The sequence below is a fragment of the Strongylocentrotus purpuratus genome, unplaced genomic scaffold, assembly GCF_000002235.5.
Source record: "Strongylocentrotus purpuratus isolate Spur 01 unplaced genomic scaffold, Spur_5.0 spur5_scaffold_15, whole genome shotgun sequence".
NCBI lineage: Eukaryota > Metazoa > Echinodermata > Echinoidea > Camarodonta > Strongylocentrotidae > Strongylocentrotus > Strongylocentrotus purpuratus.
The window spans coordinates 4735602-4749570 of NW_022145600.1; the positions used below are offsets into that span (position 1 = coordinate 4735602).

Below are 13969 nucleotides of genomic sequence, written 5' to 3' on the forward strand. Positions count from 1 at the left end.
TCATTGCAGAAACTGCACGTTCTAAAGTAATATAAATATGTTTACATGTATTAGAGTAAAGGAATTGGGTCACATTTGGTATGGCAATGAAACCAACAATTTATCTCAACATCTGTAGTGGCTGAATAAGCTTTATGCAAGAAAACAAAGTTATGAAATTAGCTTGTATTTCATGCTATAAAGCATCGGGATAGAGTAGAGACTGCTGTGAAATAATAAATGTCTTTCAATCCTTCTTGTACTAATATTTATATATATTGGTAATGTATACCGGTATGTAATGTTATAATGAGGATAATGCTAGTATTTGTCTGGTGAATATAGTATGTGTGTAATTGGGTTTTTATAGACATGTATCAATCAGATATGAATGTTTACGTCCGGGGACCGACCTTTTATAGAAAGGTCAAGATTAGCAGTGAGAAGAATACAATAGAATTACAAATTAATTATTGAATGCTGGGATGAAAGGAGTGAGAAATTGATTGCTGTTGATATTATTATGTGTTACAGGATTATAAATACATCATATATGATTAAATGAAGGTAACTAAACATGGCCTAACAAGAACATCAATGCCTTCATGAAATTATTAATGATTATTGATAACAAATTATTTGCCCAAATATATACTATTATATAGTTAGTGATGACTTTTATGGTCTTTGATCATGCCATTCTACAACAGGGTTGTCATAAATTATGTACATGTAACTCAGCTGGAAGTCAGAAAACTTCTAAATATTCATATAGTATGTATTTTGTTATATTGTTGCTACATGTATATAGAAATTGTGTATTTTGATATGAATTCCTAAGTTGGGTGGATCTCTAACAGAATTTTGTTTACAGAGATATCTGTTTTAAAGAAGAAATAATAACCAATGCTTTTCAATCCTGCAGCTCAAATCTGTCGCATGAATTCAACTGTTTGTATATGTAATGTATCTACCCATACATATACGTTTACAGTAGGAGAGATATTATCCATATAGCAAAAACTAGAACAAATTAAACATTTGAAATCAATCTGTAATCATGGAGAAGCAATGTTGTGAACAGGAATGCTTTGTTCCCCTCCCCCTCCTCCTTTTCCTTGTTTTCTGTATGATAATTATCTACATGTATGTCATAATGATGCATGAAAGATGATAGTATGAACTTAAAATTTTACCATTCCTATTTTATCACTTGTAAGACTCCACTCTACATTTCTAATACAAATTGAATACATGCAAACTAAAATCCATATACCAAAACTATTGCTGTGAATGAGTTCTGCCTCCACGAATTGTCATTTTGATGCAGATTTATATTTGACACTAATTTTCATTTGTTAATTTCTTTTGTTTTGATTTCTTTGACTAGGATTGATCTATTGATTAGTGTGTGAATAATGGCAATTCACTAATTCATGAAATTCAGATTTAGATGTGATAAAACCCTTTATATATCAGTAGAGAATCTCTTTTCAATGCATTTTATTTATCTATAGAAACTAGTGCTGGTTATTATGTATACTTGAAAAGTGAACTCATATGGATTGTTTCGACAATACTTTACATTTATCCTTCATTATTTTTTAATTTTCAATTTTCTTTATGTTAAATAGGTGCAATAGTCTAGGTTTCATTGTCATAAATAATATTTTTCAGGTGATAAGTGTATTGGAAATGTATTTACATATTCACATACAATTAATGGAATACAAACTCCTCAATTGTCCCATTTAGAGATTTGAAAAGTATCATCATTTTTTAAATCTATAGGGATTCTTCAACTCTTCATATGTCACACAAATAATCTTCCTGTGCCAAATCATATTTTTCCATTAATTGTGCCTGTTATTTTGTGCAAATATATAAGTGAGCGTGCAGAGAGGTAAAGTGGTAGTGGAAGTCAAATTTATAGTCACATGGCCTTTTAATAGTTATCATATCGAACTCTTACAAAGTATTTCAAAAATAGTGGAAGATGATTTGTTTTTGTAGTGTGTGGCACTTTTAATCGGTGCCTTACATATACATATTTGTATTTTTCCATACTTCATTATTCTTGCTACCTCTTATTAAAAAGTAGAAAATTCTGTTGTATAAGTGTTTGGAATGTTGAGTAAATTTTATGTCTGAAAGACGCAACCTTTTTGTATAGATCTTTGAATTTCCATTTATTCATTAATGATAATTAATTTTCTATTATGGATTCTACATTTAATCTTGAGTCAGACTTTCCCTCACTTGCGACAAACATTGAGAAATTGTATGGATGTAGTTTGTGTGGGGTCTAAAAAAATGTTATTTACATAGCAGTAAAATACCTGAAAGTCATATATTCAGAGTACCAATATATAGTTTTGATTATGAATAAAATTCAAAAAGGAAACTAAATTGTGTGTTATACATGTATCTTATTATGTTTTCATTATTTTTCCTGTGAGATTGTAAAGGAAGAGAAAGTTCTATTTCTAGACATTTAATAAGGACAAAGGGTAGGCAAATTATTATGACTCATTGGTCCTTTTGGCTTTCAAGGCAAGGAAGTCACTTTGAATTTTGCCTTTCACATTCCTGATGCTACAAGAAAAGAAAAAAAAAAGATGAACTTTTTACCAAACCCAAGATCTACACTTAAACAAGGAGTTTAAAAGAAATATGTGGGCTCTCTGAGATGAAAAAGAAATTGAAATGTGCAAGAGAGAGGGAGAGGGAGATAGAAGTAGAAAACCAGGATAGATAGATCTCATATGTAGTCTGATTCTGGTGTGATTTTATAATGCATGCAGATTAGTGTATAGTGCTCGCCCCTCTTGGAATTATTCTCCAATTTATAAACCACATCTCAGATACTTTCGTGCACATGCAGATAGCAGAAGGTCATTTGTACAACACCTTAAAACACATCAAGACAAGTGCTAGATTCGTGTTCATGAAAGTTAATAATCGTTATTCATTTATGCACTGACGGTACATTCCATGATACACACTTGGAAGTATCTTTTTCAAGAAGCCAAACAAAAGGTATTGTAGACTAGATGGAACTTAGACTGCACGCAGTCAATTTTTCAAATTCAAGTTTGATTGTAATCCATGATCAGGTTCTCAGAATATCATGATTACAAGCTATTTTCATTAACATGTATGACCCTTTGACTTCATGACCCTAAAATCTAATCGGTTCATTGGCTCTGCAAGATACATACATGTCCTGAGTTTGATAGTAACCCATCCGTCAGTTCTAATGAGAATGAGTTCACAAGTTAATTTTTGCATACACAATGAGCCCCATGACCTTTGACCTCATGACCCCAAAATCTACTCAGTTCATTGGCTCTGCAAGATACATACAATTGGAGTTTGGCAGGAATCCATCAATCGGTTCTGGAGATAACGCGATCACAAGATCAATTGTAAAATTGCTATCTCTGAACTGGTCTATTGCAACAGCATGTTTTCTTGACATTGTCGATTTACTAGAGCTGATAAGAATACTTCCTCTCTTAACTTAGTTGACTTGAATAATGGACACCAGACACCATGAACTTGGAATAATACTTTTATTCTTTAATGTAACTCTTTTTTAGATGATTTTTAAGAAGAAAATGTAATGTTGATTAAATCAAATGTGGCAACTAATAATATTGAATCTACAATAGTGGGGAACAAAATTCAATAGCAAATACATGATTTTGTGTGTACAGAAAATGGCCTAAACCATGACAAAGTAAAATTATGCAAGGTATGACAAAAATATAATTTAAAAAAAAAACAGGAATAAAAAGGGATTTCTGTTTAGGAAGAATCCCTATATAAAAAAAAAATTCAAAATAAAAAGGTCATCACGGCTCTTATATCCTTGAGGCTTTCTATCTGTATTATTCCTCCTCACCCCAGGTTCTCAATAGGTACCCAGTAGGATACTAAAGTTAATATGATTGGATTACATGTGGGGGCCTATAAAAACTATGGCGACTAGGTAGCTGGAATGCTCAAAAAGGAAGCTGTGTGCAAAATAGGTACTACACGAACTCACAGAAATGTGAAGTGCATTATGCTTTATGTCATAAAAAGAATCGCAGTGGGTTACTCTGACTCTGAACAACTGAATGAAATACTCGACATAGCTCTTGGAAAAGTAGCATCCACAAATACACTTTTCCAATCTCTACATACTGGCTTTTTATGCTTCTTTTCCCACTAGAATACAATGCCCTGGACTTTAGAAAAAGAGTATTGTACTGAAATAAAATTGTTTCAAAAAGGTAAATATTGAGAGTCCAATGAGTCCAACGACAAAAATGTTTGTGCCTTTATCTTTAAGATCGACACTTTAGTTTCTTTTTACATGATAGTTGTTCTGGTGTTTAATCCTTCTTAATATTGAGAGTCTAAAAAAAAATCCAACAACAAAAAAAAATCAATATCAGTCTTCATCGACTTTTGAGCTTCTTTTTCGATGTCGATGGTTGATCCAACTCCTCTTCATACTCTATTTCGACCCTGGCGTGTTTCCTCCTTGACGTGACTTTCTTCTTTGATGAAGAGGCCTTTTCCTTCTCTAGTTCATCATCACTTTCATCTTCATCGTCGTCTGAAGATGATGAGTTATATCCCTGGGGCCTTAGTTTATCCATGTCCTACGAAAATAGTAGAAATGTAAAATGATTGATAATTTTGTATTAATTTTTTTTCTTTTTTCGGGGGGGGGGATATATTTTACACCATCATGAACTGCAATGCATGAGAGGGTAATAGGTAATGAAAAGGCAATGGCAGATATAAGGACATGGTGTAAATACTGTTTTCAAGATATCTAACTTCAATGATTATGCCGTAAACCACTGCCCCCACACACAATTTTTTAATATTTTTAATGGCAACCAAACTTTCTTTGATTACCTCAGTGATAGTGTTAATGATATCTTGACTTTTTTAAAAGATCTGAAAAATATTTTTAAAATAATTAAATATCAGGGGGAGGGGGGTTGGGTGGAGTGGGTGGGTGTATGTATACATGGTAGAACTGTACACCTTTAAATGTCTGGGTTTCAAGATGCAACAACCCTTTTCACAACTGTAATTTTGCGCACAATAGTTTTGGCTCTGAATATAGTTCATCATCTCTGTTTACAAAAGCATGTCAGCTGCTGCTTTACCGGTAATCTAAATCCCATGATCTACATGAATTTTTTTTACTTGTTATCTGATTTACATCAATGAAAAAGATGCACCATTTCAACCAATAACGACATCATAATAATAGGATCAAGATCAGTGGATCATACCTCAAAATCACTGAGGTCGCTCTCAATGAAGTCTTCATCAGCAACGTATTCAGTTTCTAATTCCTCCTCCTGAAAAAAAGATAACAAAACATCAGAAAAGAAATTACTATATATTCAAATAAATTGACTAAAAACCCTGATACTCACTACAGCAGGGATGGAAGAGATCGGTTTACTAACATATTCAAATTTTATGCATACTTTTAAACAAAGTTTGTTCTTGACAACCTGAAAGCTTGCCTGTGTCTTTCCTGACATAGCAACAAGTAATGTATGCAGAATGACTTCCAAATATTGTAGTTCATTCATTAATAACTGGTTAATTGAATAGCTCGTCACTATGTCCCCAGGAAAGAAATATCCACAAACTTGAATATGTTAGTAAACTTGTCTATTCTGGAATAATAGTACTTTGAACTTTTACAGATGATCAGGCATATTGCTGAATACTTCAATTTCTAAAAAATTCTTACACTGTAATCTCTTATAAGAGATTGCCCTTCCCTCATTTAGAGAAATCACGAGAATTATTCCTCAGCCACAAGCTTTGTCAAAAGAAATATAATTTTAGTATGGATGCTTGCTTATGAGACAGACCAAATTTGTGACCTCTGAAAGAATAATGAAAGAATTTACCCTGTATGGGCAAACATTTAATTAAAAAATTCACAAGAGAACATCTGCAATACTACAGACATATTAACACATTAATACTAAATTGACAATATTTCATGATTTTAATCACACTCGAACAACAAATAACCCTTTGAACTATGACCCTTGCAGACACAAAAAGGGCAGCTTTACCTCTTCAGCGGCAGCGGCTTCTCTCTCTGCGGCTGCTTCTGTCTCTTCCTCCTCTTCTTCCTCGCCATCAAGTGCTCGATCAAAAGCATGAGATGGGAAGTTGTAAATGTCTCCATACTGCAAGTGTATAAATAGAAATGCACAAATGAAAACATTGTTGATCAAACAGTTTTTGAGCATCAAGTAACGCCTAGCTGGAATGCTCCCCAGGGAGTGGAGATTGTGCACACATTGTATGCGGGCAAGCACTGAATCAAATGACCGGGGCAATAGTATATCCTTATGGCTTAGAGCTGTCTGAGATGTATTAAGCGCTATATAAAAGCTGAATATTATTATTATTATTATAATTCAATGGTAGTATTTAACGTCAATCTGTTTCACTGCCATTACGCTGTAAAGTACAAATTCTTAACAGATAAAAACAAAATGGATACAAAAAAGTATCACTATTATGAAATATGATTACAATTGATACAAAAGGCCTTTTAAATAGGACTGAATAATGCAGAAAAAGACAAATTGACTTGAAATTCATATATTCTCCACGTGACATTTAGCATTCCTGCTACCCCTTTTAACAAATCATCCCCAAGACACAACTATTTGATTAAATTGCCAGAAACAATCAAATTGTTTTTACCGTTCCGGACTTCAATCGATCAAGTAGTTCCTTCTCGATAGCATTGTCCAGTTGAGCAGCAATCAGGGCCTTCTCCTCTCTCCTTGATTCCCTCCTCTCAACTTTCCTAGCAAGGGGCACTATCTTTTTTCTGCAGGTAAGAAAACACAACAAATTAATATGCCGATAAAAAAACAGTAAGAATGATGTCATATGGGGGGGGGGTTCCACTTTTTACATCTGGATTATGATGTTGTATGGTATGTTCCACTCACTTCACACTTATTGGATTAAAAATATTCCTGATCTTTTATTCATGCCTTTTCTTTCCAACTCCATTCAATTCTTTCAAGTTAATGATATACATGAACATACCTTATCTGTCCAAGTTTTACAAGAAGATCAACTGTTTAAGCCTCGGTCACAAATGGCATTACGAACTGCTATGAACGCCGTACGAACAATTTTCAGACCATGGGAAAAAAAGTAGATTCGTACGAACCTTTGTGACCGTAGCTTTACAGGTACTATGTCCCTTTTGCAGCCAACCTCAAATTCTGTAGAACTTTGCAGGAATTATGAATATGTCATGTATGTCCTATCTGTGAAATTTAAACGTTAGCAGTGTCCTCATATTCAAATTATGCAAGAAAACCCGTTTACTTGCTAGGCTTCACTGTCAGACACTATTGAGTGACTGACTGGCTTTTTTCTTCTTTGGTAATAACATACATGTACATGAAAAGAGTTGTTAAGGGTACATGAGCATTTGTCTACATCAATAACCCACTTCTTGTGATGGCCAAGATTAAACTGATTGAATCTTTGCGCAGCATAAAACGTATGACCATTCGGTGCAATTGTCTGAAAATTAAAAATATTACTTTTGGGCTCTATAGCCCTAAAGTCGATTTGACAACTATTAGTCATTATTTTCCCACTTGAAGACATTTTCATGCCCCACCTTTTGTATGGAAGTTCTAAATAAGTATTATCTTTCAAAAGCAGTTGGAATTTAACTTTTTCATTTTTTGGGCCTGCAAATGGGACATAGTACCTTTAAGTAAGACAATATTGACTTTTGCCAAATTACTTCAAACTTGATGGAAAATGTTACTGATTTGAAAGAATTTGAAAGAGTTAAGGATAAGGAAAGGGAAAATAACAATGAGGACAGAGGAAAGAAGGAACAAAAAACCCAACAACGAGTGATAAAGAAGAAAAAGAACGAAGAACAACATGCTCCCCAGGGAGTGGAAATGTGCATACAATGTGTGCGACTTAAGCCTGAATCCGATGACAGGGGTAATGATGAAATATGTAAAACGCTTAGGCACATCATTGTACCGATGTATGGGCGCTATATAAAAGCGGAATATTATTATTATTATTATAAATAAATAATAATCACTCACTGTCTCCTAAGCACCAACTTGCGCATGCGAATCAGGTACTGGGTAATCTTGGTGAAGCGTTGCTTGCACTTGTGCTTGATGAAGCCCGGCCAGAACTTGAGATTCCTGTTGATCTGGACGAGGGCTTTCTCATAGTTCTTGGACAGACGAACCTTCTCCCACAACCTGTCTGGAAAGGCCGCCCTCTCAATGGTCTTCATATACAGGTAGCAGACACCTAAAAAGAACAAAATATCAGAATGTTGATCAATTTTCTAGCTGGTTTATCTAAAAAGAGTAAATAATAATAATAATAAAGGGCATTTATATAGCGCCATCTATCTAGACAATTCTATTCTGAGGAGCACAAGTTAAATTATTACACCTCTTTAGCCTAGCTGCCATTACAGCGCTCTAGCATTTCAAGGAATTTATTCCTGCCAAGGTACTGTTTATAGGATAACCAGACAACAGTATCCTTTGAATAGAAAAAGAAGAGGATGAACATATTCAAGTATAAGTGTGTATCAAGAAACTTGCAGGGGAAATTATATATTTTAATTTGGTTGCCTTGGGCTACTCACAAAATCATCTGGATTTTGGCCGTGCAGTCGATCTCCAAATAAACTTGAAGAGGTGACTATTCCACAACAATCAGCAATATTCAAAAACAAACTTTCATTTCACAGTGTAAAATGAACAAATATCTTATTTCAATATAATTCCTTTGATTTCTGTATCCTCTCGATTGGAATTCCTAGGCTGTTTCAAACTCTCGCACTATATGAGTATTATAGGAGGTCACTCCAGTGAATCCCATTAGCGTACGACGCTATCCTAAAGATAACCTCATACATGAGTAAGTGGACTATGACAATCGGGGGCTTAACTGAAGAATACCCCACCAATAGGGTTAATGTACTTAGACGTCGAAGGCCTAGGGTTAGAGTTAGGGTTAGGATTAGGATTAGGTTTAGTGTTACTTAAAAAGCTTAAGTCTTGAGATTTTATAGCTTCATTGGTGAAGCGTTTGGTACCCTACAAACGTTTGGTCAATTTATGTGGTGGGGTATTCTTAAGTGCCAATCGGGCAAGTAGCAGCCAACTTGTCCCGCTTGACCTGTCAAACATGACCTACCATTCTCTTCTCTGACCGTGGCATACTGGCTGTTGGCGAGAGGGCAGGAGGCACGATTGCATTGTCCGGTCAGGTTGTACTCATTCCTGCAGAACTGTTGTGTGTGGACCTTGGTGTTCACCTTGAAAGAACAGAAGGTCGTGTTGATGATGCTCCAGATGACCTACAATTAAAGCCAAAGAGAAGAAAAAGTCACAAAAAATATAAACTTGATAGAACCAAACAAATCTTAAGTTGCGATCTCTCTCTATCTCTCCCAATTTATTTGATATATCTTTATCCCTCTCAGGCTCTCTCTCTCTCTCTCTCTCTCTCTCTCTCAAACTGTCAAGAGTCAAAGTCGGACTCAATCTCTTTTGAAATTGATACTCGATAATTGATATCGAATGGAGGAGAGCATAACAAATAAAACCATGATTGTGCTCCTCACTTACATGTATTACCACTTTGGTAATTTACAAAATTTACAAAATCTAAAAAAACTTTATATTTTGATTTTTTTTTTTTAAATTAAAGAAAGGGGACTCAATTTGCAATCTAAGAATTTTAGCCCGGCCCGAGTTGTAATTTGTATTTGTCTGATTGTCTGATGTTGAGTTCGCGTCTAGAACATATGCCATTAGGGTGTCTGATCGCGCACTCGGTTTGGTGTGCTAAAGTCCTCCCCATAGAGATTGCACACATCACTATGTAGTCCATGTGCATTGCACGCTCATGCAAACTTGGTCAATGATTTTATTACCAAAATAATAATAATAATAATGATAATAATGGTTTATTTACCAAGGGTAGCCACTTCAGTTATGAAACTGCTCTTTCAGCAGGCCCTGCTAACATAATATGTTATTACTACCCTTCTCCAATCTAATATGCTGAGCACCCAGCTAGAAGGCAGAAGGTCCCATTGTTATAAGTCTTTGGTATGACTCGGCCGGGGATCGAACCCACGACCTCCCGTTCATGAGGCGGGCGCTCTAACCACTGAGCCACCATGCCCGGTTCAAAAATGAGATTCAAACCAATATATCTCGTGACCCTGAAGGTAATACTCAATAAGTGAGGTGTCATATGAAAGAGCAGGTTTTTCTCCACATTCCCCAAAGGGGCTCACCCCAAAAATTCTAAAAATATTTTGCTTAAAACAGTGATTTAAACATTGTTTCCATAGTAACTCGGAGGTTTTATGGTCCAAACGGCTATCCATACTTTTATTCACTATACGCGCAGATGTTACGCGATGTAACCATGGTTTGGACTGAGCGGAGCTCACGCCTCCCAAATTAGCTGATTCCAAAAATGTGGGAAGGGTATTTTCAAACTGTTAGGGCGAGTGATCTCTTGGGGCTAGCGAAAAAATAAGTGCATACATATGTTCCTTACATCTCGCCGGACATAAGCCCGGGGGGCGCAGCTCAGGAAAGTGGCAAATTTTGGAGCTAGGATGCAAACAACATTTAAATCGCTGTTTTGACCAAGTTATTTTTAGAACTTCGGGGGTGCGCCCCTTTGGGGAATATGGAGAAAAACCTGCTCTTTCATATGACACCTCATTTATTGAGTTTCACCTTCAGGATCACAAGCCCTACAGGTTTTAATTTCAATTTTTTTCATAAAATCATTGACCAATTTTCATGGTCGCGCAATGCACGTAGACTGCATAGGGATGCGTGTAATCCTATGGGAAGTATTTTAGCACAAAACATCAGGTGCGCGATCAGACACCCTACAAATATCCAACAAAAATGGTGAAAAACAATCCCAAATTGATAATTGAAAAATCGTTCAGACACCCTAATGACACAGTCTACTCTAAATAGTCTAGGGTCTAATCTCATTCTTTTCAAGTGGCTTCACAATACAAGTGAAATCCCAAACATATCCAACCATTCACAACAATTTGACAAGAATCAACAACACACATGCATGATGCACACACACACACACACATAACTAATTAAACACACAAAATACTAAATGCGTGGGACTATCAATCACCAGTCTGGTAATAAACCAACCTCTTTTACCGTTCATACAAAGGCGTTAAATACATAATACATGTAAATTATCCTCTTTAAAGAGTTAAAAAACCGACTTACGTCATCGTGTTGCATTTTGCCTGACCACGCAAGAATTTATCACGAAAATTTAAAGGACAGCCGAACATGTGGCAGACTAAACAGGATAAAATTAGCACCCCGATATTGAGAGAAACTTGGAGGAAGAAGAAGGTATCTTCGAAATAAAAAATAAAATCAGAACAAAATAGAGAAGAGGAACATCTTCGGCGATCCCCGCGAGAGTTGTGTTTGTGTGTGTGCATGTGGGGCACTGACGTAGGAACACCCCCCCCCCCCTCCCCCGGTCAAAAATGTGGGGGAGGGATAATATCATTCCGCCTCCCCCCCCCCCTACTTGAATGGCTGAAAACCCTTTTTGTGCATTTTTTAAATAGTGTCCTTTTCCCTTTGGAAATGTATGCCCCCTTGTCTTTTCACCATAAAATGTAGGACTATTCCCAATTTAAAGTGACTAAGAGAAATTTTTTCTCTTCAATTTCACCCAAAGCTCGCTCGCATTTTAAGTTAATATAATTTTGTTTCTTATTAAAAATCTTTTCAGTCTTTCATGATTAGGATTTTTTTCTTTCTTCTTATCTTTATAAGATGTACGCACTGCGACTCATAAATCTTAAAATATTTGCTTGCTCGCTTCACTCGCTCACAAATAAATATTCAGACCATCACACCAACTGCAAAGTATGATTAGAGAACAATGAAATCATCCCTGATATTCTAATCACAATGTAGGGGTATAAGCTAGGCCTATATACCAATGTCTTAAAATTGTATTTTTTCTCTTATAGGTTTCCCTTTGTAAGTGCCCCTTTTTTCCCGAAAGTGCCCTTTTTGCAGTGACCCCCCGCCCCCCACTTCGAAAGACGCTCCGCCGCCCCTGGTCCACGGGTGGAGGTGATTGTTAAATCTCGAAGAACAAAATATATTTCCTCATGGAACAAAATATAATCCCTCATGTCCACAATTACATTTTGCATTTTTTAATTAATGAAAAATGTCTTAAAATGCTCGTGATTGGCGCTTTGCGCACATTCAGATTTTCAGGATGAGTGTTTCAGCCCAGTCCCCCCCCCCCCCCCCCTCCTCACTTCAAAAAAGCTTCCTACGCATAATTATGTGAAGGGGTTGTTGTTGATGTGGGGGTCACGCCGATTGTCCGGTTAACCATCACCAGAGATCGGGATTTCTATGATTGTACCCCCCCCCCCTCTCTCTCTCTCTCTCTCTCTCTCTCTCTCTCTCTCCCCGAACCGATTGCGCTCCGCATCTGTAACTATATATATATATATAAGTCTTGAAAGAAAGAAAAAACTGATAGGCCTATTAAAGTGAAGACGGTTCAGGACGCAATCCGTTCCAATTTTAGAATATATAATGATATTGATCCATCAAATTAAAATGATTTTATACAGATTCTGTGAAATCATTTCTAAAGTTCATGCGTTTGTGAAAGTCGTTAATATAAGTTGACTTTGTTTTATTTGAACCGGAAGCCATTAACCAGAAAGGTGAGTTTTTAACATAAGGTAACGTAAACACAGGGGACGGCTGGCCCCAGGCTGGCCCCACTCCCGCCTGCCCAGACGTTATTGGTTGATAACTATTTTTTTCTTCTCGAAGCCAGGTCATAAATGCTTTCCGTATAAAACGTTGTTTGTGTGGCGAAATATCTTTAAAGGTAAAGACCAGTATTGGAAACGCCCCAATTTCAAAAATGAAATGGAAGCTCTCATTACCAATCATGTGAAAGAATATGTTTTGACTAATACATGATGATAAAAAAATTAATTCATATTAATTAATACTAATTCATATATTTGGTAAATTTGTTTCTCTCATGGTCTGTGAGACACTGGAGAAACCTAAAAAAAAGAAAAAAAGAAAAAGGGGAAAGAAAAGAAAAAAAGGAAAGGAAAGAAAAAGAAAAAAAGAAAAGGGAAGAAAAAAAGGAAAGAAAGAGAAAAAAGGAAAAAAAGGAAAAGGAAAGAAAAAAGAAAGAAGAAGAGAAAAGGAAGAAAAAGGGAAAAGAAAAGGAAAGGAAAAAAATGGGGAAATTAAAAAAAAAAGACCATGGCCGTACGCACCAGGGGGGGGGGGGCAGTTGACCCCAGATATTTTGAAAACGTACAGTTTTTTTCCTGAAAATGTAGTGTAGGCCTATACCAAATCCTTCAATTCTACTTTTGAAAATGCAAAAGTACCCTCATGACCAGTTCGGTCGCTCGAACTCCCTTCACTCCTTTAGCTTTTGAGATTCTCCGAAAACTTTTAACGCATCTTTCCCCCTCCCCCACCAGAAAAATATTCCTTATACGGCCCTGAAAAATTTAGACAAATGAAAATAGGAAAATATAAGTGATATAACAAATTCGAAACTCTTCGCTGGCGCGAACTGCTTGCTAGCCTATTTTGTATTAAATGTTTTCACTTGCTCGTCCCCCTGAAAAAAGAAAAGGATTAGCATTGCCTAGAATACAATGGTGCCTGCCCCGACGGGCCCCGACCTGCAACCATGGCAACAATAACACACAGTGTATGTACCAAATGTTACTAAAAGAGAGTAATTCATTTTTCTCGCTCGCTACACTTGCTCGCGAATAAAATGAATAGATATTGCTTTGGAAACAATTGTGCCCACCCTTGACCTGCAA

General features: G+C 36.0%; 1 protein-coding gene across 1 annotated transcript; it reads right to left on the reverse strand.

Moving 5' to 3' along the window:
* Window positions 1-4390: 4390 nt before the first annotated feature.
* LOC586606 (protein MAK16 homolog A) lies at window positions 4391-11434 on the reverse strand. The gene is made up of 7 exons (XM_030985415.1): window positions 11340-11434; window positions 9244-9406; window positions 8127-8343; window positions 6733-6862; window positions 6090-6206; window positions 5283-5351; window positions 4391-4634 (listed from the first exon to the last, which is right to left on the reverse strand). The coding sequence occupies exons 1-7, from the start codon at window positions 11352-11354 to the stop codon at window positions 4428-4430; spliced, it is 918 nt and encodes a 305-aa protein (XP_030841275.1). The 5' UTR covers window positions 11355-11434; the 3' UTR covers window positions 4391-4427.
* Window positions 11435-13969: the final 2535 nt, after the last annotated feature.